The sequence below is a fragment of the Podarcis tiliguerta genome, assembly GCF_965153285.1.
Source record: "Podarcis tiliguerta genome assembly, chromosome: 1".
Taxonomy (NCBI): domain Eukaryota; kingdom Metazoa; phylum Chordata; class Lepidosauria; order Squamata; family Lacertidae; genus Podarcis; species Podarcis tiliguerta.
In genome coordinates, this window is record NC_139534.1 from 17,918,177 (window position 1) to 17,942,205 (window position 24,029).

At 37.4% G+C, this 24,029-nt stretch overlaps 1 protein-coding gene and 1 long non-coding RNA gene across 2 annotated transcripts in view; one reads left to right on the forward strand and one right to left on the reverse strand.

Annotated features, from left to right (window-relative positions):
* LOC310664853 overlaps window positions 1–24,029 on the reverse strand; it is a 63,942-nt gene that overhangs the window by 26,243 nt on the left and 13,670 nt on the right. Inside the window, exon 3 of the long non-coding RNA XR_014505075.1 lies at window positions 22,164–22,272. This is a non-coding gene — a long non-coding RNA (uncharacterized lncRNA). The remainder of the gene's footprint in view (window positions 1–22,163; window positions 22,273–24,029) is intronic.
* Window positions 85–9,058, forward strand: MSTN (myostatin). Its single transcript, XM_083412917.1, has 3 exons — window positions 85–578; window positions 5,177–5,550; window positions 6,329–9,058. Exons 1-3 carry the CDS (start codon window positions 221–223, stop codon window positions 6,707–6,709), a joined length of 1,113 nt encoding a protein of 370 aa, XP_083269043.1. The 5' UTR covers window positions 85–220; the 3' UTR covers window positions 6,710–9,058.

Below are 24,029 nucleotides of genomic sequence, written 5' to 3' on the forward strand. Positions count from 1 at the left end.
GCAGCCAATCATTGGTTTTGACGACACAAGTCTAATGAAGGTTGGAATATAAAAAGCCCTCTTGGAATATACATGATTCACCAGAGTGGTGAGTTGTCTCAGATTGCATTTGCCTTCAGTGATTCACACAGTACGGAAAGATTAAAAAAGGAACCAAAGGAAGGAGAAAGGAAGGAAGGGAAAGCACTGCACTGAATGTGAGATCCTGCAGAAATAAAAAATGTATCTTTATATTTACCTTTTCATGTTAATCATACCTGGTCCAGTGGATCTTAATGAAAGTAACCAGGCAAATGAAAACATGGAAAAAGATGGACTGTGCAACGCATGTACATGGAGGCAAAGTACAAAATCTTCAAGAATAGAAGCTATAAAAATTCAGATCCTCAGTAAACTGCGTCTGGAGCAAGCACCTAACATTAGCCGGGATGCTATAAGGCAACTTTTACCTAAAGCTCCGCCACTGCAAGAACTGATTGATCAATATGATGTCCAAAGAGATGACAGCAGTGATGGCTCTTTGGAAGATGATGATTATCATGCTACAACTGAAACTATTATTACAATGCCTACAGAGTGTAAGTACGTTTATTCCTTTATAAGATAGCACTAGAGACCAACAATCTCCTTTTGACCTCATCTAACAAACTGCTTGTGGAAGCATGCAACTGAGAGAGAGAGAAAAGCATTTTTTTAAATTGAATCATGTTCTACTGACAAGTAATTTTTCTTTTAATGGTATTTCCCCCTTTATATACAAACTAACAATTAACTTGTTTATTGCTGTTGGTATGTAAATAAGTTATTTAGTTAATCAACCTCATTTTTTCAGTAATTTATTGTGCAAAAGTAAAAAAGGCATATTAATGCATCAGTTTGCATTAGCAAATCTTCTAGGGACACTTGTTTTTAGGAGTTCCAGAAAACAGGGAGTAAGGGGAACATCCATGTAACTGACAAAATAAAACATTAAGCTTCAATGTACTAATATATTTTTACATGTTTCCACATACAGATATATAAATTATAACGATGCCAAAAATTCTGTGTGAAAATTCCCCAAACTCCTACTTTTTGAATTTTGGTGCTTATTCACAATCATTCTTCTGATCTTCTGTTGCACTGGCACAATTTTTTAATTATAGCAGAGCTTTCGTTTCTTCTTCCTTATACTATCTCAGCCAATCATGTATCACATAGTGAATTTGATAGCATCATAGAACCAATTAGATTTGGCTACCTAATGTTGTCATGGGACGCGGGTGGCGCTGTGGGTTAAACCACAGAGCCTAGGGCTTGCCAATTAGAAGGTCGGCGGTTCGAATCCCTGCAACGGGGTGAGCTCCCGTTGCTGGGTCCCTGCTCCTGCCAACCTAGCAGTTCAAAAGCACGTCAAAGTGCAAGTAGATAAATAAGTACCGCTCCGGCGGGAAGGTAAACGGCATTTCTGTGTGCTGCTCTGGTTCGCCATAAGCTGCTTAGTCATGCTGGCCACATGACCTGGAAGCTGTACGCCAGCTCCCTCGGTCAATAAAGCGAGATGAGCACCGCAACCCCAGAGTCGGTCACGACTGGACCTAATGGTCAGAGGTCCCTTTACCTTTACCCTTTACCTAATGTTGTCAGTGAGGGCAAAAAATCCAGCCGGAACCCCAAACTCAGCTCTAGCTGCACCCCAAAGTAATTGATTGAATTAATGTACTGGAAGGAGCCCAGGTCAAACGTTAAACACTTCCCACTATAGTACTGCCTTCAGATGTCTTCTAAAAGTTGTATAGTTATTTATTTCTTTTGACATCTGATGGGACTGCGTTCTACAGAGAGGGTGCCACTGCCGAGAAGGCCCTCTGCCTAGTTCCCTGTAGTCTCACTTCTTGCAGTAAGGGAACTGTCAGAAGTACCTCAGAGCTGGACCTCAGTGTCTGGGCTGAACAATGGGGGTGGACATGCTCCTGCAGGTATACTGGGCTGAGGAGGTTTAGGGCTTTAAAAGTCAGCACCAACATGTTGAATTGTGCCTGGAAATGTACTGGGAACCAGTGAATTATATGAATTATATGGTGATATGGTCCCGGCGGTCACTCCCAGGCACCAATCTAGCTGCCGCATTCTGGATTAGTTTTAGTTTCCGAGTCACCAAGTCAATACTCATTCAAACATGTGTCCTGTTGAGCTAACATAGTACTGAGAGACAACGTTCCTTTTCTGCCAAGGTGTGTTCTGCGGCGAAAATGTTACCAGACAGGAAGGCTTGGTTGAGTTGTCAATACATCCAGAGCCACATACTCTCTCTCCAACAAACGTTTTCATGCCATTTTGCATCCCCGCAAAACACTAAACATGACGAGTACTTTCTGAGTAGCAAAAATGTTCACAACACTCAGTCTCTGTGCTTAGCTCTAGCATACATTTGCTTTCTCCTAATCTAATTACTTTGGCCACAGTTGTTAATTAATACAATCTATATATTAACCACATTATTAATCTAATGCATTCATTAATGTAGCACTTAATAAATGCCAATGGTGCTATATTTTAAATAATGAAATGTTCATGCACAGCTCTAGGAATTCTATTAGTTGTGTTAAGAAGGAATGAAGATATTTACTGAATGAGCAGATTCTTAGTTATCTTCTTAGTGCTGAGCATCTGCCATGGCTCCTATCAAGTATCTTTTGCACAGCTTATATTATAGTATCTTATGTTCTTCATTAGCTGAAGTATTTGGCTATGGCAGCTGTTTTCGGAATAACACTTAAGGCGATGATAAAATAAAGTAAAAGGACAGCTTGAGCACACACGACTTAGATTTGCTACCAGCAACAGTGGCATAAAAGATTCAAAAGGAGTGAAATGGTTATTTTAACATTTCTTTTGGAAAAAATAATCAAGAATTTATGTTTTAGAAATTCATATTTAAAGAAACATGATTTAATTATTTGTGCTGACTTATCCAAAACATTGTAGAAAATACTTTTATTCTATTTATTTCACTCTTCATTGATGGCATTTTAAAAATGCAAAAACCTTTTTGGTAACTTAATATGAAAATGACTTAAGAGTACATGTCTACTCAGAAGTAAATCCCCTGTGATTAGGATTGCAGACTTAACATATTTTTACTTCAGGCACAGGATCTTGGGTCTGCAACCACATCCCAATTAGAAGCAGGCCTATGCACAGAAAAGAATGCTATTATAAATCTGTCCTTTATATTGCTGTCTCTGGAAAAAGCCACTCATATAGGGGTTCTTTGTGGTACACGAGTGCTAGAATACATCAATATGTGATATTATTTTACACTAGATGTACTGATAGTTAAAATGTATCTAACAGCTTATATAATCTCACTGTATGCTAAAATAAGATTTTCTACTATACTGCAATTCCTAGTCTCACAAAGTAAGTCAGATATGGCAAATTAAAAATCAGAATATTAAAATAAAGTTATTAACAATACATTTTGTTGCAATGCAAATGAAAGCAACTTGGTTTCTGCTATACTTACTCTGTTATAGCCTTTTCACAACTCTACTATACAGTGGTAACTCTGGTTACGTACTTAATTCGTTCCGGAGGTCCGTTCTTAACCTAAAACTGTTCTTAACCTGAAGCACCACTTTAGCTAATGGGGCCTCCCGCTGCTTCTGCGCTGCCGCCGCACGATTTCTGTTCTCATCCTGAAGCAAAGTTCTTAACCCGAGGTACTATTTCTGAGTTAGCGGAGTCTGTAACCTGAAGCATATGTAACCCGAGGTACCACTGCATGTAATTAAAATAGAAATAACACTAACATGACTTGAATGAATGTTTGCCATGCATTGTATTTTAAGTGGAAGTTATATGTCACAGCCACTTTCAGGCTGAGTACACTGTACAATGTGTTCAGTACCCTTGGTAATTTTGACTAGGGGGTGGGGGGGGAGAGAGAGACTTTATTTCAGAGAGTGATTTGTACAGCTGGACAGTTAGTATAACTACACAGACTCTCCAAGATTCTCAGGGTATATTCCCTTATAATTTGTTTTCTTTTTAATAATCAGTATAATTTTAAAAGTTCAGCCTGTCCTTTTCAGCAGAAATCAGCGTAATCACATAGTATAAACATTACATCATATTCATCATATCCACTTAGCAGTCCATGGAATTCAATGGTATTCACTCCCAGGTAAATGGTACAAGATCAAAACATAAAACACAACACAGAAAAAGCAAATAGTGAAATTATATATACACATGAATCATTTTCACCTAAGTCCTCAAATGAACAAGCAATTCCTTAAGATTTCAGCGGATTTCCTCCAAGAAAGGTCTTTTGAGTACTGGAAATTAAAAATAAAATAAAATCCAAGCTTTTTTGTTTCATTAAGTTTCTTTCTTAATCTATGTTCAATATTCCCCCCCTTTTCTTTTCTTCCTACAATCTGCTTTCATATGACCACATATTTTGTGATTATGTTTCTCTTTTTTATTGCAAGCTAATGGAATCATTGTGTTTTATTGGTAGATCCAGATTTAGTTAGCTGCATGTAGGTATCATTCAAATCAATATGAAAACTTAGTTATGACTTAGATCCCACTGAAATCAACATAATCGAGGTGCAACTAATTTAGTCTGGACTCTGGACCCAACCCTATGGAAACTGTGAGGTGCTTTAGAGACTCCAGAAGGTGGTGGAATTCAAATTAAATAAATACAAATAAATACTGGATCCAAGGCCACCATCTATTGACAAGGGAGAATTTTAAATGTAAAAAGTGACTGGACCTACTCCAAAATACCACTGGAACAGCAGACATTATACATAGAACTATACAAACTGTGAATGGGGATCTCTATTCAATAAGGATTTATTATGTGCTCCTTATTACTGGATATGCACTCACTCAGATTGGCCATAAATGTTTGCTGCACATCAAGAGGTTGTGGGAGGGGGATAGCAAAATTTTGATGGAAGTATTGAATACTAATTAAAATGGGGCAAAGTGTGAAGCACTTGTGGTGGTTAAAAAAATAAAAGTGGTATACATCTTAGATGGTCACATGAGATCTGAGCAATTGTTTCCATTGCAAATTGTAAGTCACTGCTAAGAAATTGTCTGAAGATATTATAAAATGTTTACATGTTTTCTGATGTTTGCAAACAAGTAATATTTTCTATCCATTTGTTTATAGCTGATTTCCCTATGCCAGTGGAAGGAAAACCCAAATGTTGCTTCTTTAAGTTTAGCTCCAAAATACAGTATAATAAAGTAGTGAAGGCTCAGTTGTGGATATACTTAAGACCAGTCCAGAGGCCTACAACAGTATTTGTACAGATCCTGAGACTCATCAGACCCATGAAAGATGGTACAACCTCTACTGCAATTCGATCTTTGAAACTTGACATGAACCCAGGCACTGGTATTTGGCAGAGCATTGATGTGAAGACTGTGTTGCAAAATTGGCTCAAACAACCTGAATCTAACTTGGGTATTGAAATCAAAGCTTTGGATGAAAAAGGAAGAGATCTTGCAGTAACTTATCCAGGACCAGGGGAAGATGGTTTGGTAAGTTTCACTTGGAAATTTTGCAGGAACTTAATTGTAATTCATTGCTTAAAAGGATGTTTCAGACAAATGAAAGAGGAATTTACAAAAGCTGTGATTGTTAATGCAGTGTGAAAGCTCCAGCAAATTAATGATACCAGGAGCTGGAAAATGTCCTCCGTGCTCCAGCAGAACAATTAAACCAGAATTGTACATAAACTTCATGTAGTTGTTTGCCTGTACCTGGAATTATTAACACTTATTTTTGAGTTCCTCAAGCTGAGTGCTATATGGAAGGTGGTTATATAGGCCATTTTTAATAGCTAAAAATTAATAACACCAACAATTTGGGTGTTTGATGTCTTAATGCTTTTTAACAGGACAATGAAAAGGTTTATGACTAGGAGCCAAAGGGTTCCTCTTTGTATGTGTCCAAGAGGTTGAGGATTCACAGTGACATTTTAAAATTTTGTCCTTTGGGCAGTTCACTGTATAACAAATTGTTTTCAAAACCATCCTAGGTTTTTTGTTTTTTTTTTAAATGGATTGTCATGTAACATTGTAGCTGCTGCAATTCTTCTAGGCTTTATTTTATTTTTACCACTCTTCTCCTTACACATAAAAGCACCTCCCAAGTAAAAAACAGTCAAGGTTTTTTGGGTTTTATTGGTAACAAGGCTGGTTACATTATCATCATCATCACCACAGCTCTCGAATGCTATACCTTTAGAAAAATATATTTTGTGTGTCAAATGTCAATCACTTTACCAAAATACTATTCCTTTTTCTTTATTCATAGAACCCATTTTTAGAGGTCAGGATTACAGATACACCAAAAAGATCACGCAGAGATTTTGGTCTGGACTGTGATGAACACTCAACAGAATCTCGATGTTGCCGTTACCCGCTGACTGTGGATTTTGAAGCTTTTGGATGGGACTGGATAATTGCACCCAAAAGATACAAAGCAAATTACTGCTCTGGAGAATGTGAATTTGTATTTTTACAAAAGTATCCACACACTCATCTTGTACACCAAGCAAATCCAAGAGGTTCAGCAGGCCCATGCTGCACACCTACTAAGATGTCCCCAATAAATATGCTGTATTTCAATGGAAAAGAACAGATAATATATGGAAAGATACCAGCTATGGTGGTAGATCGTTGTGGGTGCTCATGAGTTCTTCATTAGGTTTGCCACTTCATAAAATATGGAATCTATGAAAAGTATTTCCCTTGAGCATTTTTTGAAACTGTGAATTTTGGTACAATAGGCCTACCTCTGATAGGCTATACTCTAGGCTATTGTAAAGATTTCGTACCAGACAAGCTACAGTATGTGAATTGAAAGACATTTTTATGCAAGGGCTGGTTACAAACCAGTGAAAAAGATAAGCTACAATCAAACTCACAGGATTTCACAATGAATTTCTTATTCTGGGAAGGTATTTTTTCATTTATGCAAACAACATAATCATATACAAGTTTCAGCAGATAGAAGTAGAAAAAGGCAACCTCCTTGTATTCCAGAGAATGAAAAGGAGCAGGCTATTAAATATAGTCTGAACAGTTGAATTCACTGTTGTACTTGCATTAGAGGATATATTTGTGACGTATAGAGTGAACAGAGTACCAGTGAATTTTTCTCAAACACTTGAATTGAGTTTAGAGTATAAAAACTGATAAGATGAAATTCCACAAAACAGATAAGTTCACAAATTAGAGTAGGTACATTTTGTTTCCATTCCTTTTATAATTAGTATGTACATTACTTTCAGCCAATGGTGCTATCATAGTAGACTTACAATCCAGTCCCAAGATTTGCTGCAGGAAGCATTAAGTATTTTGGATGGGATGTACCAACAGCTAGATTACAATATTGTCACAAAACTGGATATTGTATTGGAACTGCAGACACCAGGAGAACTGAGGTTCTGACAGCTTTAAGTGCACACACGACAATGAATCTCCCTCTCCTAAACTACAGTTTGTCATTCACAAGGATTTTTAAAAATTACTTTAGCAGACAGCTGCTAAATGGCAAGAAATTGTTCTTTATTGTACAATTGTTACAACCCATATTGCAACATTACAGTTTGCACTATGATAAACCAATTGAGAGAATTCATAAGTACAGTACTGTAAAAATAAAACATGAATATTTGTGTAATATAATATATATATTATATATACACACAATATTATAATGTAAATAAATGTGTTTTTTTAAAGTTACTATGACTATACCATATATATGATGCCACAAATTTGGAATAACTCAGACTAAAACTACACTTCCATCAATGATATAAATAAGTTATTTTATTATTTTGCAACAAATATACCCAGATTCAGTATTTATTCTAATGCTCTTGAGAACACTGTTATATAAATGAAATCACCCGAATCAATGATTGCTCTACCCACTTGTTGTATACTTGTTGCTTATATGGGTTCTGTTTTTTCTTTCTTTTAAAATTAATGAGTGAGCCTACATGTAAGAGTTTCATATGCACATGACTTAGTACAGGGTTTGCCAACCTGGTGCCCTCCAGATATTTGTTGGTCTCCAACTCCCATCATCCCTGATCATTGGCCATACCAGTCAGGTCTGATGGGAGTCCAACAACATCAAGTGACTTCACCTAAATTAGTGGATGAGAGCGATGGCAGACATAAGGCTGTAAACAATGGTATCCATATTAAACACAAATTCCCTGAAATTAATCAGCATGACTAATTTATGTCCAGTAAATTCAATGGGCCTAATCTGAGTAGAATTTAGTGTGCTGCAACCAACTATTATTGCCAGATCAACTATGTTAGCAGTATATGTCAGGAGGTATTGTGGGCTGGATCCAAAGATAACCTTTCAGGGATGGAAGAGAAGGGAAGGGCTGTTTACTTTGTGTTTAAGCACTGCATGAGAAAAGAGAAACTAAGTCCAAAATGTTCCTTCACTTGCACAACAGCACGAACAGCCTCTCATGTAAAAAGTATGAGAATGGGTAAAAAAATTACCTGTTAATAGCATTGTGTGAACTGTGGCATAAGCTTCTGTACAAACTTTTGCAGAGCAGCACTAGTGGCTGTTTTCCTTCACTCAACATTCTTTGCATTCAACATATCATTGATTCAGTTAAATTCTTAGCAATATATCAACACACTGTTGACACAGCACAAACCCATATATTTTCACTAACTGTATTTTTATTATGAGCTAGAATCTTGCAAAATATTTTATTACCTTCATTTTATAAGTATGTAATAAACTTTAATTTTCATGTATTACTGTATATTTTGCTCAGCATAATCAGTAATTTTTAATCAAAACAAGGTTTAGAAATCTATTTCCTATTAAGAAACTTTATTTTCAAATGTGAAAAACAACTGAAAATACAAACATTGTTCAATAACCACTATAATTTCTGTTAAAATATTTTCACTTTTGTATAATATCAAAACTCTATTTGTTGTATACTGGATTTCAACTTATCATTTTGTGTGAAATTACAGCAGAATATCAGTCTCTGGGTTTTCTTCTTTTCCCCCAGCTGTGAAATAGCTAAAATGCCAATTTTCTATTTCTTTTTATTTCAGTGGGATTTAAACAGTTTTGTGGGTTGCACCAAGAGGTCACAGTTCAGTGCAGTTAAGATCCACTATCAGAATCCATTAAATATAATGCATACATGCAAAGCACTGCCCCTTGTACACAGTGAGCCTAATTATTTTCTCTACTCGCAACGGCACCTCTTCAAGCATAACAGAATGTCACTATGGAAGGTCCCCTGACCTTGTGCATAGCTATCTACATGGGAGGGGCTAAATTAGGAATGGCATGACTGAGAAGTCCTTGCGCACGTATGGAAGATCACACATGGCAGTCATAGAAATCAGTGAGACTTAGGTATGTCTAACCCTGTAGTGTACTGAAGCCAGAATGTGTATGAAATACTGGAGAATATTAGGTATATTACAATACAATGTGTTGTAGGTGAAACATGGAAAACACACATTTTCCCATACACGTATAAAACACGTTTGGGTGGCCTGCTCTTTACACCATGGGTAGTTAACCTGTGGCCCTCTAGATATTGTTGGGCTACAAATCATGTCAGTCCTGCCAACTTAACTGATGTCACAGATAATGACAGTTGTACTTCCCCAAAATCTGGAGGGCATTAAATACTCTTGTAGTACATAAAATGGAGTACAAGGAACAAAACCAACCCCTCACCTGGCCTTACTTTGCTGTGCTCCCTACCTGGTTCGCTTCCAGTACCGAGGCCAAGCTAAGAAACATTTGCTTAAAAGCTACAAAATACAGCAAGATAACACATGAGAGTGCTTTAATATCACTTCCCCCACATGAGAGTGCTTTAATATCACTTCCCCCACATGCTCCGTTTTGTGTAAAGTGTCAAGTCCACACCCCTGTGAGAAGGGGCCATGTTTAACAATCGTGTGTGCCGTAGCCATTGTTTTGGTCTAGCCCCCTTTTATAGACATTCTTAAGGAATAGGCCCTTAAAGCTAAACATAGAAAGAATGCGTAAGAAATCTTGGCAGATCTCAGATGACTAGATAACGCAAATCTGATTTTCTAGAAAGCACGTTAGCAGCTAAGAATTTGTTTAAGGAACAAGCAAGATTTTGATCAAATGGATTCAATACATAGCACAAGTCCTGGATACAATGGTAGCTGCTGTTGCAATAAATTATATAGACAATCTATGATAATAAAATAGGTCCTTGTCTTAAAACTCACACAAATGACAAGATTTACACATGTCTCTTCTAATGCTGAAGAAATATTTTTTAAATAGATAGCTTCACATTAAACTGAATGCACCACATTCTCCAATTTATGCCTTTAAGAGACATTTTTCTTCAAAGCACTAAAGCCCTAATATTTTGTGCATAACTGTGCTTTCCCTGAGTCAACAGCAATAATTTTCAGGGCCAACAAAGTTATCTGGCACCTCAGGATAAAAAGTCCATAAATGTTCCCCCCTTGGATTAAAATTCACCAATATATAAAATTTACTGCCCTGTTGACATACCCAAATTCTGCTGCCATACATGGCTGCCTCACTCTGCCCAAATAGCATGTTTTGATGGGCTTTGCCTGAACTGGGGAACAGGAGTCCTTAAAAATATTTTCCTACCAAATAATTTAAATAATACAATTCTTTAAAATCCTATTACATTCCATGCTTGCAACATTTGGATCTAGTTCTGTTGCACTTTTTGAAAGAGAATATTCACACAGATTGGCAATAAGTCAGGTTTTAAAGGTTGCTTTGTTTCTGAATACTTCACTTTGTTCTCAGAAAAAATATTACTTACTGATGTACAAGATTCACTCAGAGATCATAAGCAACACCTTAACTAGCAGCAGCAGCAATGAACAGTTTTGATCAATATTTCAAAAATAAGCTAGTCTAAAACTATGTTCCATATGTTTTGTCTTGGACCCAGTTTATCCACTGATCACTTATCATAAATAACACAAAAGGTATGTGGTAAAAAATATTCCATATTCTGGAAATGACAAAACAAAACACAACCCAAAACATTTCCATGCTGATAAGCTTGGGTAAGACAATTTTTCTTTGATTTGCTCAAAAGATGGGCCTAAGTAAGATTTATTGGTGTTTCACTGCCAGTTATAGCCAATATACTTGACATACTGAGTTTCATAAATCAAAACAATACACACAAACACAGCTTCATCTTCATTACACTACTATTCAGCATGATTTAGTAGAACTGTGCCAAACAATCTCAATGGCAGTGAAGGAATATTACATAGATGCTTTTTGGCTGCGATAAGATGTTTGCTGTGTCATGATACTATTGCCATGTGGTATTACTATACAGCCTGGGTGATGGGCCATAGAGAAAATGCCACTGATATATGGCACAAAATGCAGCATCTTATCTCATATCCTAAAAACAGTTTCCATTAGCTGTGATTTCTTACAAGCGATATGGCAAAAACAACTTGCTAGTTCAGTGTAAGTTTTTATTTGAAAATGTTTTTAATAATGTCAAAATTATTTTTTATAGTTCACATTGAACACACTCCAAGGTTTCTAACCTTTTCTACAGTTTGTAATAAAGAAGAAGAAAAAAAGCAGACTCCCTAATTTCCAAACTACAGAACCCAGGCAAGAGAATTTACTTTCAACATCAATTGCATCAAGAGTCTATGAAACTTCACATCTTAGTCAATCATCCTCATGCAGTTATTACATAATTGCATACAGAAGGAATGGGAAACTTTTTCTATCAAGGACTACATTATCATAAGAGCAATCTGCAATGGGTCATATGCTGGTAGTGGGTGGTGCCAAAACAAAAAGTGGTTCTCTTTCTGCAACATCGCTATTTCACACTTTCTACCACCCTCCTTTTTCTTAAACTCCCTTCTTCTCCTTCCTCTGACTTCACCTTCACACACTCTTACCACCCCAGTTTTCTCTCTTTTCACGTACCTAGGTTCCATTGCAGCCTTTTCAAAGAGCTGTATTGCCACCTACCCATCCACCCTGGACCATGGACCATAAACTCATAAATTTTGCTTTTTGTCACCTTTCGCACTCCACCGTGACTTTCTCAATGGCCCAAAGCAACAGGAAGCAGCCCAGAGCAACAGGGAGAATACGGATGGACAGACGGGCTCATAGCCACTCTGAACCACAGTGGAGAGGTGCCAATTTTGCACCACTTCCCCGAGCTTGTGCCTTTGGTGGTTGCCAACCTCACCAACTCCTAGATATGCCCAAGCAGAGGGACCTACTCTCTTGCCAGAGATCTGAACAGCTTACTTGCAGAGGGCCCCTGCCTTCCTCCTTCCATCTTTTGATTACATCTATCCTGCATGTCATTAGGCTGAGGGATAAAATATTCCTCCACCCCTGGCTTTCCAGTATCCATTCATGTACCTGAAGTGCGCCAATATTTCCAGAAACCGAATAGCTGAAAATCGCCCGCATCTGTAAATTGAAATGGTACCTCTGCTTTTTCCATTCCTCTGTGTTCTAGCTCAGACACCTGCTACTTCTGCTTATTTCCCTTGAGCGGTTTTCACATTTTCTTAACTAAGTTTCTTTCTTCACACTTCCACACTTTCCTTCCTAGGAAACTTGTTTGCTTTATTTCTTCTTTGTTTAATCCCCTTGCTGTTGTTCACTTTCTCTGACCCTTTATCTCAGGCCACTGCCATCTCTGAGCCTGCCCAACTATAATTTTCCTGAAAGGCCACATTTCCATGGGAATAATCATGTAATAGCATGCAGCATAGAACTGCACAATATCTATGCCACTATTTGAGGCAAAGCAGCTGAAAGGGTCAAGCAGATTAAGGATCTAACATTTACTTTAAATTGAATTTAAGAATCACAAAGGATAAATGATGATGGGGCAAATATAAATTATAGAAAAAATTATAAACCTATTTTCTTCCAAAAAAATTAAGTAAAAGTACATTGATTACATTGTGGATAGGATCGCAAAGGTTAAGGAAGCTGAAATTTTCACATAATCTGTGGGCCGATCAAGTATTCTAAAGCAGAAAGAATATAAAAATAAATAAAGGCAAGGACATTATAAGAGTGCATATTTTTCCTTGAGAACAGATGTTTACTCTAAAAGTAATATGCAGCGCTGGTAGGGTATATTTATTTTCCAATTGTAAATATAGTTACATATTTCAGGGATATGTTTTCCTCCCAATGTGAGCACGTAACTCCTATTAACACTAATTGCAGTTACACATGCACACTGAAAGAAGATATATCCCTTTCCCTTTTATGTCACTATCCAAAAGCATTAGAGTATTGCCAGCTGCCTGAAGGATCATAGTGCAATTGTGGTGCTAATGTTAGCAGAGCTATATCAAGTACTATATGTAGAAATAAGGCAATCTATGCAAACATTTAAAATAGAAAAGTTTTCATTGATGGCTAGTGTAGAAAGAAGATGAGCATGTGGTATATTCGGTGCTAGTTTCTCAACCCTGTGTACAGCAGTTCAAGGCTCCAACACAACATTTGCTCTCCCTCTGCTCCTCTTGTTTCCTTAACATCTCATTCCCTTACACCTATGTAAATATTTATCCTGGCCAGGAGGCAGGTCTTTGGTTCTGTGTGAATGTATGTCAATGTGCAGTACCAATCAATATACAATACCAGTTGGCTATCTGAATATCACAAGGTCTAAATATGCAATAACATGCAGTTATCCAGGGGGGCTGGAATAAACACTTTTGCAAATAAACTTAAGTAGCATTGTTATTTCAAGTAAACCATCAGAAAAACAAATAGGAAACCAGATGATAGAGGTAATCAATTAAGGTGTGTAAAATGGTAATCAGTCTTAAACATTATTTGCAATTTAAAAATCCTGATAAAATATAACACAAAAGTGTATCAATTTGGTATGACATGTTAAAATGTTTTTCTCAGTTTCCAGCTAGTACTACCACCACTACAATTCATTTTGCAAACAAGTTTTGAGACCAAGATAATACGATCATTTGAAACTTGAAACCAAAGTGTAATAGATCACATCTTAATGGCATCACTAAAATACTCTTACTTAAGATTTTCCGTTAGTTTCCATTAGATTAACATGTCTGGAATGTTGAGACCTGGAAACTTGCCTCTCACTATGGTAACTATGCTTGGCCAAGGCAATGCTTGATTAAGAAATTAATTAATTGCCTTTTCGTTTATTACATTTGCACTGACGATCTCAGCTTAATAAAAAAGATTCCACTGCAGAATTATTTTCAAGACATACATAGGCTATATATAAAGAATGAAATCTATAAATGCCTAAAACCTAATATACGTGCTAAGCTTGTGAATGTGATATTTTGAGGCATCTGTAACCCTCTGCAGGAAACAGAAGGAGCTTCTCATCTTCCTAAAGTTTCTGCTGATGCATTCAGTATGCCGTCTGGGATTAATGCATCTCAATGTGTCTTCAATAGACTAATAATTACATTTGGAAATAATAATTATATAGATTACTTTTTCCTATATAATATTATTTAAAAAATGTAAACACAGTTCTGATGATGAATTAGAAATCGAATGACAGGAAAGAAATAAAAGGACACACACAAATATACACGGCTCGTAAAAACTAAATATACAAAATTGAATGAAAAATTGCATGTTCTGCAATTTCCTGCATGTTCTGCCAGAAAGTCAATTTGGGGGTCTGAAAGTGTAGCAAATTCTAGATTCTGCCAAGCTCCACCCACAAGTGACAAGTTCTGTAATGGCGCCACCTACCCTAGTTGTGGTGCTGCAGCCCTACCCGGGGGAGAGTATTTTTGCAATAGAATTTTAATCAACTCTATTAAGAAGTATGTCCCACTGAATTTAATGGGGTTTACTCACAAGTAAGTAGAGCTAGGATTGCAGCATAAATCAACCCTCCTGCATATTAACCATTTGTATCTTCAACTAATCAGATAGCAACAGATAAGTTTCTTAAAGTGAGTTCTGATACAAAAACATGCAATGTTATGGTTCATTCCTCTAAGATCTTATATCAAAAATATTTTGTTTTGTTACGTTGTACTTTAATATTCATTATTACGTGACTGGCAGTCACATTCATTACTATAATTCAAAATACAATTCAGGAACATTTCTCTTTCATAAAATCATGCGCTGTTGGTCTAAAATAATGTGAAAGAGTATGCCTAGTTGCTATGTTGACTCCAGAGAAAAGAAAATGGAAAAATGATAGACATAGGGTTGTAGCCAACATTCTACAAGTGCAACAGAATTTCTTTCTTCTGCCTTGCAGCCCCCTACATACCCACAAAATCTGCTCTAGAGGTTCTATTAGATTTTTAGGTTGTGCAGGGGGAGGGATGTGTGAACAGAAGTCTATTCTACTTGTACAATCTTGGATACAACCCCTGTTTTTCACCATCACTCTTCTATCAATGAAAATCTTAGACCATGCACAAAGAATGTTTGTGGGGAAATATACAGATAATTAGTTCTTGGTCCAGATTAGGTCTTGTTTTTCTATTTTGAAGGATCTTGATCCAGCCCTTTCTGTGCTGGATCAAACAATACAGCCATTGAACAATGTTGATATATGAGTCAAGGTCTCAGTTTAAGTTGCAGTTTTGCCTGACAGTTGAAGATAATGCATATGACATTTAATTCTAAAGCTATTAATACCTCTGATTTTGACAGCAGTTTGGAACATTCCATAGTAGGGAGAGATATAGAGGTCAATCCTCTCATAATGTTTGGCATCCAAGAGATGTATACGTATGAAAACATTTCAACAGAATGCAATTTGCTCAAAGATGATACTGTGAGATGAGGCTGGATGGTTTCATTTCACAAGATAATCTTCCAGTAAGTTGCATGGTTGAACCTTTCCAATGGAAGGTTTTCTAGGATGTGTATCCATGGAAATCATTCTAAGAACTATGTTATGAATGTAAAATACTACATTGTAAGTGATTTTCAGCTTTAACTACTATTAACAGTTTTTCCAACCACATTTCTCTCAGCAGTGATGTAGCTCCCTCTCTTCTCTCAACCTCTGGCAGTTTTCTTTGCTTCTGAATGTATACAGATCAGAACAGCACATGGCAATCCATGTGCAGAAACAGGTTCCCACAACTGAATGGCCCTTCTTTATTTAGTGCCTCATACAAAAACATGTGCTGCAGGAAGGGGAAGAAGCCTGCATCCAGCAAAAAGGAGGAGGAGCTTGCACAGTGCTAGAAACAAACTGCAACATATCTGATTGTCACAAATCTAATCGCTTGCTGGGACAACAGAATGATTCTAGGTCCTTCTGCTTCCCTCAACAACACTATCAATTTGGGACTGCAGTCCAGGCACCTGGGGCTCTCAAACTGCTTTTGTGAAATTTGGTGGAAAAGGAATTTGGTGGTTTTAGGTTAACAGAAATATTAAGCCTTCTAATTTGTTTTCTGCTTCCAACTTTTTTTAACACTACAGTTCTGGGCAGTGCTAATTCTCTAGAAAAAGAGGTACCAGAACCCACCACAAACATCTGCCTCTTAGAATGGCAATGGGGCTCACCTGAGAGGTGCTGAAACTTAGTTCCAGTGAGTTCTGGCTCAAAAAAAGACCTGGTTCTGGAAGAAACTGTAGGGTTCTTTTTAATTTTTAGTATAACTGCCTTGCTGGATTAGATCACAGTACGCCGTTTGGTTTCCAGGGGTGGACACCTAGGTGCCTCTGGAAGCTTCCAAGCAGAGCATAAAAGTGATGGTAATTCTCTTTGATGTATGCAGTCACCATCTACATGGATCCATCACCTATAATTCATGATTTTAACCCTTAGAATTTGCTAAAATAGTATGGATTACTATTCTATTAGCTATGTGTTGTGTGAAAAAGTACTTCATTTTGTTGTCCCGAATCTACTAACAATCAACTTCATTGAGCAATCCCAACTTCTAGTGTAATGAATGTACCATGCACAATTTTATAAGCCTTAACATAAACCACTTAAGATCCTTAGTTTGTTCCCACTGAAGGAAGCATTCACTGTGCAGACTACACCCACAGGGCACTCACACCAGTGGAAGTGGGATTCTTCATTCTCCTTACAGCCCCTATCCTGAAAATAGGTTCTAGAGGGCTGGAAGACTCTCTAACAAAGGGTGAGGGTGGAACTGAGGAAAATATATTCTCCCTCACCTCCCTACTGCCAGTAACCCAAGCGGACCAGACGTGAAAAGAGCTTTTAAGCTCTCTGCCTTGTTTGAGGGGCTAGGGATGCTCTGGGAAATCTCATGGGTACTTAGATGGCCCCACAAGACTTTGTGCAAGCACCCCCAGAGCTGGTATACTTCCTCAGTACACTGGGTCCCAGTGTGCTGAGTCTGCTTGGAGGAGGCAGGGAAGGCATGTAGCCTAATCCTATGCATTTTCATAGGAAGGTAAATAGGCAAACCTACCAGATAGAGCAAAGTATTTATTCATGGTTTTACCACATTTGGCTGTGAAATATCCTCACACAAATGGAAATAGTTGTTAAAGCTGTTAACTTTACTGGTACCTCAAAAATTAAAATTATAAGGTCTCCCAGTGATGGTTCCTCATTCCTCCAATTGTCTCCACAGGATGAGAGAAACACCTAGGCCTGAGGCAAGTAAGCAGCAGCAGCGATAGCTTCTTCTAAACAGTTGTCCTTTTCATTTTATTGCAACTTTTTAGAAGAATCTATTATTATTGCTGCAATAATCTCATGTAAACTGCTTTGTGAGATCCACCTGAAAGCAGTATTTAAAGTATTTAAACTTTATTTTTAAAATAACAATAATTTACAAACAAACAAACTGTAATCCCAGGAAAGGTTTTCTTCTCATCTATCTCATCTTCCTTTGTGTTTTAAATCATAATTCATTTGGCAAATGCACCCAATTCCGAAGGTACATAGACTAGATAAGGTTTATTGATGGGCAAATCTGTCAATTTTGGTTTCTCTCAATTCTATGTTTATGATAATATTTTACTCTCTTGTTAATTAAGCTGTTTTAAATCTGCATTTTATATTTGACTTCCTGGCGGGTGCAATTTTGCCTTTGAGCCAACTCAAGCCACTTCTCCCCCCCCCCCCTCCACTTGCTGCTAGAGTCAGCGGCAGGTCGCAGAGAGATCGCGGCGAGTTTTCTCGCTCTGCAGGAACCCTCGGCGCCCCACTCATCCATGGGGTTTTTAGGGGTGTGTGGAGTCTTCACACTCTCCCCTCAGCCTGATCCAGCTCCGAAACAGTTGCTGCTAAGTGGACAACACAGAATCCGCCGCCATTCCAATCAGAAGCAAACAGAAAGTCCTGAAGGGTTTGGTTGTTGTTTTTTTGTTAACTTTGCGGCATCATTGTGTAGTTGACCTCCTTTGTAATGTTTTATTTTGAAATATTTTGTAATACTTAAGATAATATTTTAGTTTCCTGTTAATTATGTTGCTTTGAATGTATAGTTTGTATTAATAATATATGCATTTTCCTGCACACTTTACTCTGCTATATGCATTTTTGTACGTATTACTTGCCTGGAAACTTGCACTGCAAAATTCAAAAAAGTGCAATGGCTGTTTCAGTTCCTGTGTTATTTTGTAAAGTGAATTAAGGAAGTTCACCTTTAAATGCAAATTGAACAGAATATCTTTCCCATCCCTAATGTTTATTTAATGATGGGTAAAGGATATTTGAATTGGGTATGAATTATTTGTAAAAAGAAAGTGTGCTATTTCCTTGGGCTGGAAGGCATGTTACCTACTCTAGAAGCAATACTCCCTTAATCCAAAATGTATAGAAACAGGCATGTGCTGATTTACTTGGTCTTGAGGGAAAATCCCTATGCACATAGAAACTTCTCTTCTTATATCTCAGAATGCAACCCTGATATTAAATAGGTTATGGGGTTGACTCTGACACAAATTAAGCCTTGAAAGAAGCAAAGTGTTTAATATTATTATTACTACAACTATCAACACCATCAATTTATAAGCAAACCCTTTATCAAGCGATCTCAGGGTGGCTTATGAAATCATTATGTACCACATGCAAGACATCCGTTAAAATGAGCAAAACACAGATATACAGGAAGTGATAATAATACCAAGGATTTTAAGAAAATGAGAGAGATGTGGGGTGAGGAAAATGCAGGAGAAAGAAAAAAAGGGGGGGGCCAAGAAACAGGAAGAGGAAAACTGAGAAACCTGGCAATAAAAGGAAAAAAATTAAAGTGCATCAATACTGTAGATCAGTGGGTTGAAAATGAACTCTGGATGTGGGAATAAGATAAATTTCTGTGTTAGAAATTTATCTAATAACCTAAATGTTTGGATCTCCAACAATGCAAAGTGCACCTCTGGAAAGCTACCAAGATTGTAGCCAGTAGAAAAGAGGTACGCTAATTATTTTATCAAGATAGCTTTTAATTTCACCTAAATACCAGGTTGATTTTCTGGGACAAACATGCAAAAGGTAGAGAAATTCCATATTAATATTAAATAATATTACAATATTATCCTGTTAACTACTGAATGAGCATTCAGCACCTCTAATGTGACTTTATCAGGACATATTCGTTTATGTGCCTTATGCAGAGTGATGTGCATTCAATATCACTGCCACCCCAGCTGTACAGAAGCTGAGCTATCACATAACAGTGGCAAGCCTCCAGGGAAGACAAAATGTGCTGCACCTGTTTATAAGTGCTTAGCTATTATTCATATTTACCTTCACCCTACTTTTGCTGCAGTACACATTCGTGCCAGAAGCACTTCCCACCATGGATATCACTATGTCCACAAAAGGTCTTCTTAAATTTCTGCTTTCTAAACAACTGAGTTTATAATCCTCCTAATACTACATGCTTTTCTCACTATCGAGCCTGCCTTTTATGACTATCATTGACTTCATACCTATCAGCAAAAGGGTTTAAGGTTGTTTTTTTATAAATGCAGTTCATATTATGCACATTATAGGAATGTCTGTCCCTATCTAGTAATTCATTTTCTGGAAGAAGCTAAATATTCTTTAAAAAATAAGCTAAATATCTACTAATCACAACCTTCCTCTTCAATTACAATGTAAGGATTCTACACATAAATTTTAAAAGAAGTGGCTAATTATTGGCCGAGGTGCTTTGATGCTGACATGTGTAAATAGCTTGTTCAACAGCTGACCAACTCCAGATCCAACTGTTAGTTTTGGAATCAGTCTGGGAGCTTAAGACACAGTTGAACAGCACATGATGAAGTATTTGAGAGTGATTTAAAACATTTAGCATCCATAACTGTAAAATTGAATTGGCTAAAAGTTGTTCTGGGAAGACGTCAGTAAACAAGAAACATTACTAAAGAATTGGAGTAACATCACTGCTCTGCAAGCAGATATGTATGAAATAGCTTTACCAGTCAATAGCATGTGGGAAGACTGATGCAGTACTGATTGCCAAAGAATGGGAAATGTGGTACAAAAAGCGTATAATTCATATCAAGTTTGAAGTGAAAATACTACCGGTATTCCTTTTACAGATGAAATCCTGGCTGCATGTATACCTGAACCAGAATGCCCCTCTTTTAGCAAATACTTGCATTGTATTATTAACTGTGGGTTTTATGAATGGTCCATTAGATCTTTACTCAGAAATATTTTATTTTTATTTTCTATAATGTAAAGTAATGCATCTGTGGCATTGAACTGAGAAAGAATGAAAGACACAGTTTTTAACACCATCAATTGTTGACAATGTTCAATACTCATTGATTGTAATTTACTCCAGTTATAAAGACTGACATATTAGCAATGCAGGAGAAACACTTTGGGGCAGAGCATTTTGTGGGGACAGATTTTTTCCATCAGTCTTCATCCATCTTTGATTAGCTCTGCTAACAGCGGACAGAGGTCTTTCCTACATCCACCAATAATGTGGGCTCTGGACAGACTACTGTCACATGTAGCAAGTGTAAGGCCCCCAAAGCAGGGTAGAGCAAGAACTGGAAAGAGGTAGAGCTGAGTCACCCATGAATCTACTGAGTGTTAAGACGGTCCAGCAGCCAGGGGGGACCCAATTTCAATATCTCTGCAGAGTCAGTTTGGTACTGGTACAGCAAAAAAAGTAAAATACTGCCACCCCCTTCTGCTCTGACCAATGCAAGTGACAGGGCTTCAGATTTGAACTCCATTGCTCCCCACCCAGAAGTTAGATTTGCTCTCTAGGTGACCAAAGATTAATGTATAAGCAACTGCTCCTAAAAACAGACACAACAGAAGTGGTCTGGGATAGGTGTGATTTCCAACAAAGCATCATCAAACGCTGAGTTATATGGCTTTCAAAAAACCTACCGGTACTTATATGCTCTGTTCTTATAATACACTCCTATCCACATTTTTTTGTTCTCTCTCTCTCTCTCTCTCTCTCTCAGAGAGACACACACATGTACTTCAAGACATAATTCTAAATCCTGAGAAACAACCCCTCTTTTTAAAAAATCACTAATTTGTTTAGCAAATTCTAGTTCTCACTCTTGCTATTATCATAATGTTTGGGGAGTTTGACTGGAGATTTGCATAGTATAAATCATATGTAGCATGAATCTAACTTTACAGAGCTATGGCCAGCAAGTTGTAACTTTTGGCACTTCTGTGAGAAGTCATATGTTTAATCTGATGTCATGAATTGGCTCTGAGGTTCCAGTGAAGGTGAAAATTCCCACAGTCCTGCAGTGCTTCAAGAAGTAAAGTATAAATGACTAAGTAGAGTAGCCTATTCTAGGATTTGGGATGGGTCTGTACTGATGTACTCTTCCTACAGCCCCTACTTCTCATCACAGCTGACAGCTATTACGGCTGCTGGCCGATGGCCTCAGATGAGAAGAAAAAACATACAGAACTTTTGACCTTATTCAGTTACTATCAGTGCCAAGCAGCAACCAACATATTGGGCATCACCCAAGTTCAACAGTACATGCTTCAGAGCTGTCCTTCCAGTTGCTCTGAATCTATTCCTTACACCTTCCTAAAATATTATTAACTGCTGTATTTCAATACTAATTTCAACGTGCATTTTACTAAATTTAGTTCAACTGAAAGTACCTGCTTCCTGTGATGCTCATTCTTGGCAATGGACTGCAAAGATTTCCACAGCTCACACCGTGAAAGTAGATCATAGCGCTTTGTCTTACTCCTTTGGAAGGTGTCAGATCTGAAAATTATGAATAAGAAATCCCCATTTGGAAGCATGTATTTGTACAGAACAAAAAGAAAACAGAGGGAAACTGCCATAAAATGCAAAGAACTAAAAAGAGAGCCAAGATAACCACAGAGCTCTGGGTATGGAAGGAAGTCTCATTGTGTTCACTGGGGATTACATCCTCCCTATTTATTCAGGATTGCAGTTTAAAAAGTGGAAGTAGATAAAGGAACAAGCAATAAAAACAGTAATACGATCACTAACTCTCCATAAGAACAAGTCTCCGTAATTTCAGTAAGCTATTCTTTATGAGAACCCAATGAAGTGGTTGTGAATAATTAAAATAAGAGGGAATTAAATAGAACTAGGTTGTAAAGAATGTATAAATGCTTTATATCACATTGAAACGATGAAGACATACTGGAGGGGGAAACACACAAATTCCATATGATTTTCTAGCTGCAAATACAGTGGTACCTCGGGTTACATACGCTTCAGGTTACAGACTCCACTAACCCAGAAATATTACCTCAGGTTAAGAACTTTGCTTCAGGATGAGAACAGAAATTATGCCGCCGCAGTGCAGCAGCAGCAGGAGGCCCCATTAGCTAAAGTGGTGCTTCAGGTTAAGAACAGTTTCAGGTTAAGAACAGACCTCCAGAACAAATTAAGTTCTTAACCCAAGGTACCACTGTAAACCCTTGATGACTTCGCTATTTCTTAAATGTCAAGATCTTTATTTTCATATTAAGTAAGCAATACAAACATTTCCTGTCACTTTCTTTCAATGAAATGATATTTTATATCAGCATTTGTACTTCAATATATTTGGAACATAACATTAATAACACATAAACATAGACATTCACAGTCCTTCTGAATCCATCTCTACAATACTGTTCAGCACTGAGCTTTGTTCCCTTTGACACTGTCTGTTTTTAGCTAGTTTTGAATATCCTATTATTTTTTTCTAATTCAACACTTTTCCTTGCGCGGGTTCTCAGTCTCAAGCTTGTTGACTGGCACTGAGCATGACTAGAGTGTTTGGACCATCATAGTGGGCAGAGCTTTCATGCTTACTTGACAAGAACTGAAAAACTGGGTTGTGCTGGCTATGGTTCCCAATTCAGAGAAAACAAGTAATAATTACTTCATTTTCATTCATTGATTCATTCATTCATTCATTCAATAACTGAATACTGCTCAATATTACAAACTATAAGAGGTTGATAATGGAAGCAGATCCTTGTAAATATGTAAATAAATGTAAATATTCTACATATTTGAGTAGGATTGTTTTAAACAAAAATGTTTTTAGCAGGCTCTGAAAACAACATAGTGAAGATACCTGTCTGATGTCAATAGGCAGGGAGTTCCAAAGTGTGGCTACAGCCACACTAAGACCAATTTCTTACAAATGCAGAATGAGCATTATGCGGCACCTGTAGTTCTGCAGAACGTTGTGGCTGAGTGGGCATATATGGGGTAAAGCAATCTCGCAGGTAAACTGGGCCCAAGTTATTAAGGGCTTTAGAAACTAATAGTAACACCTTGAACTTGTCCCAGTAGCAAATTGGCAACTAGTACAGATCTTTGAGCACAGGTGTTATATGCTGACAGAGTCTTTCCCACTCCTGTAACTGCAGCTTCCAGATCAAGCACAAGTGAAGCCCTACATAGGCAGAGATTACACATCTAAAAGAGAAGCTTCACACTCATCTAGCCTCAAACCTCAGCTGCAAGAACCACAGGACAATTGTAACTGGATT

Coding starts and splice junctions, on each gene's coding strand:
- MSTN (XM_083412917.1), top strand. CDS start 221: ATGTATCTTTATATTTACCTTTTCATGTTAATCATACCTGGTCCAGTG. Junction 579..5,176: donor TATTACAATGCCTACAGAGT/GTAAGTACGTTT, acceptor ATTTGTTTATAG/CTGATTTCCCTATGCCAGTG. Junction 5,551..6,328: donor GACCAGGGGAAGATGGTTTG/GTAAGTTTCACT, acceptor CTTTATTCATAG/AACCCATTTTTAGAGGTCAG.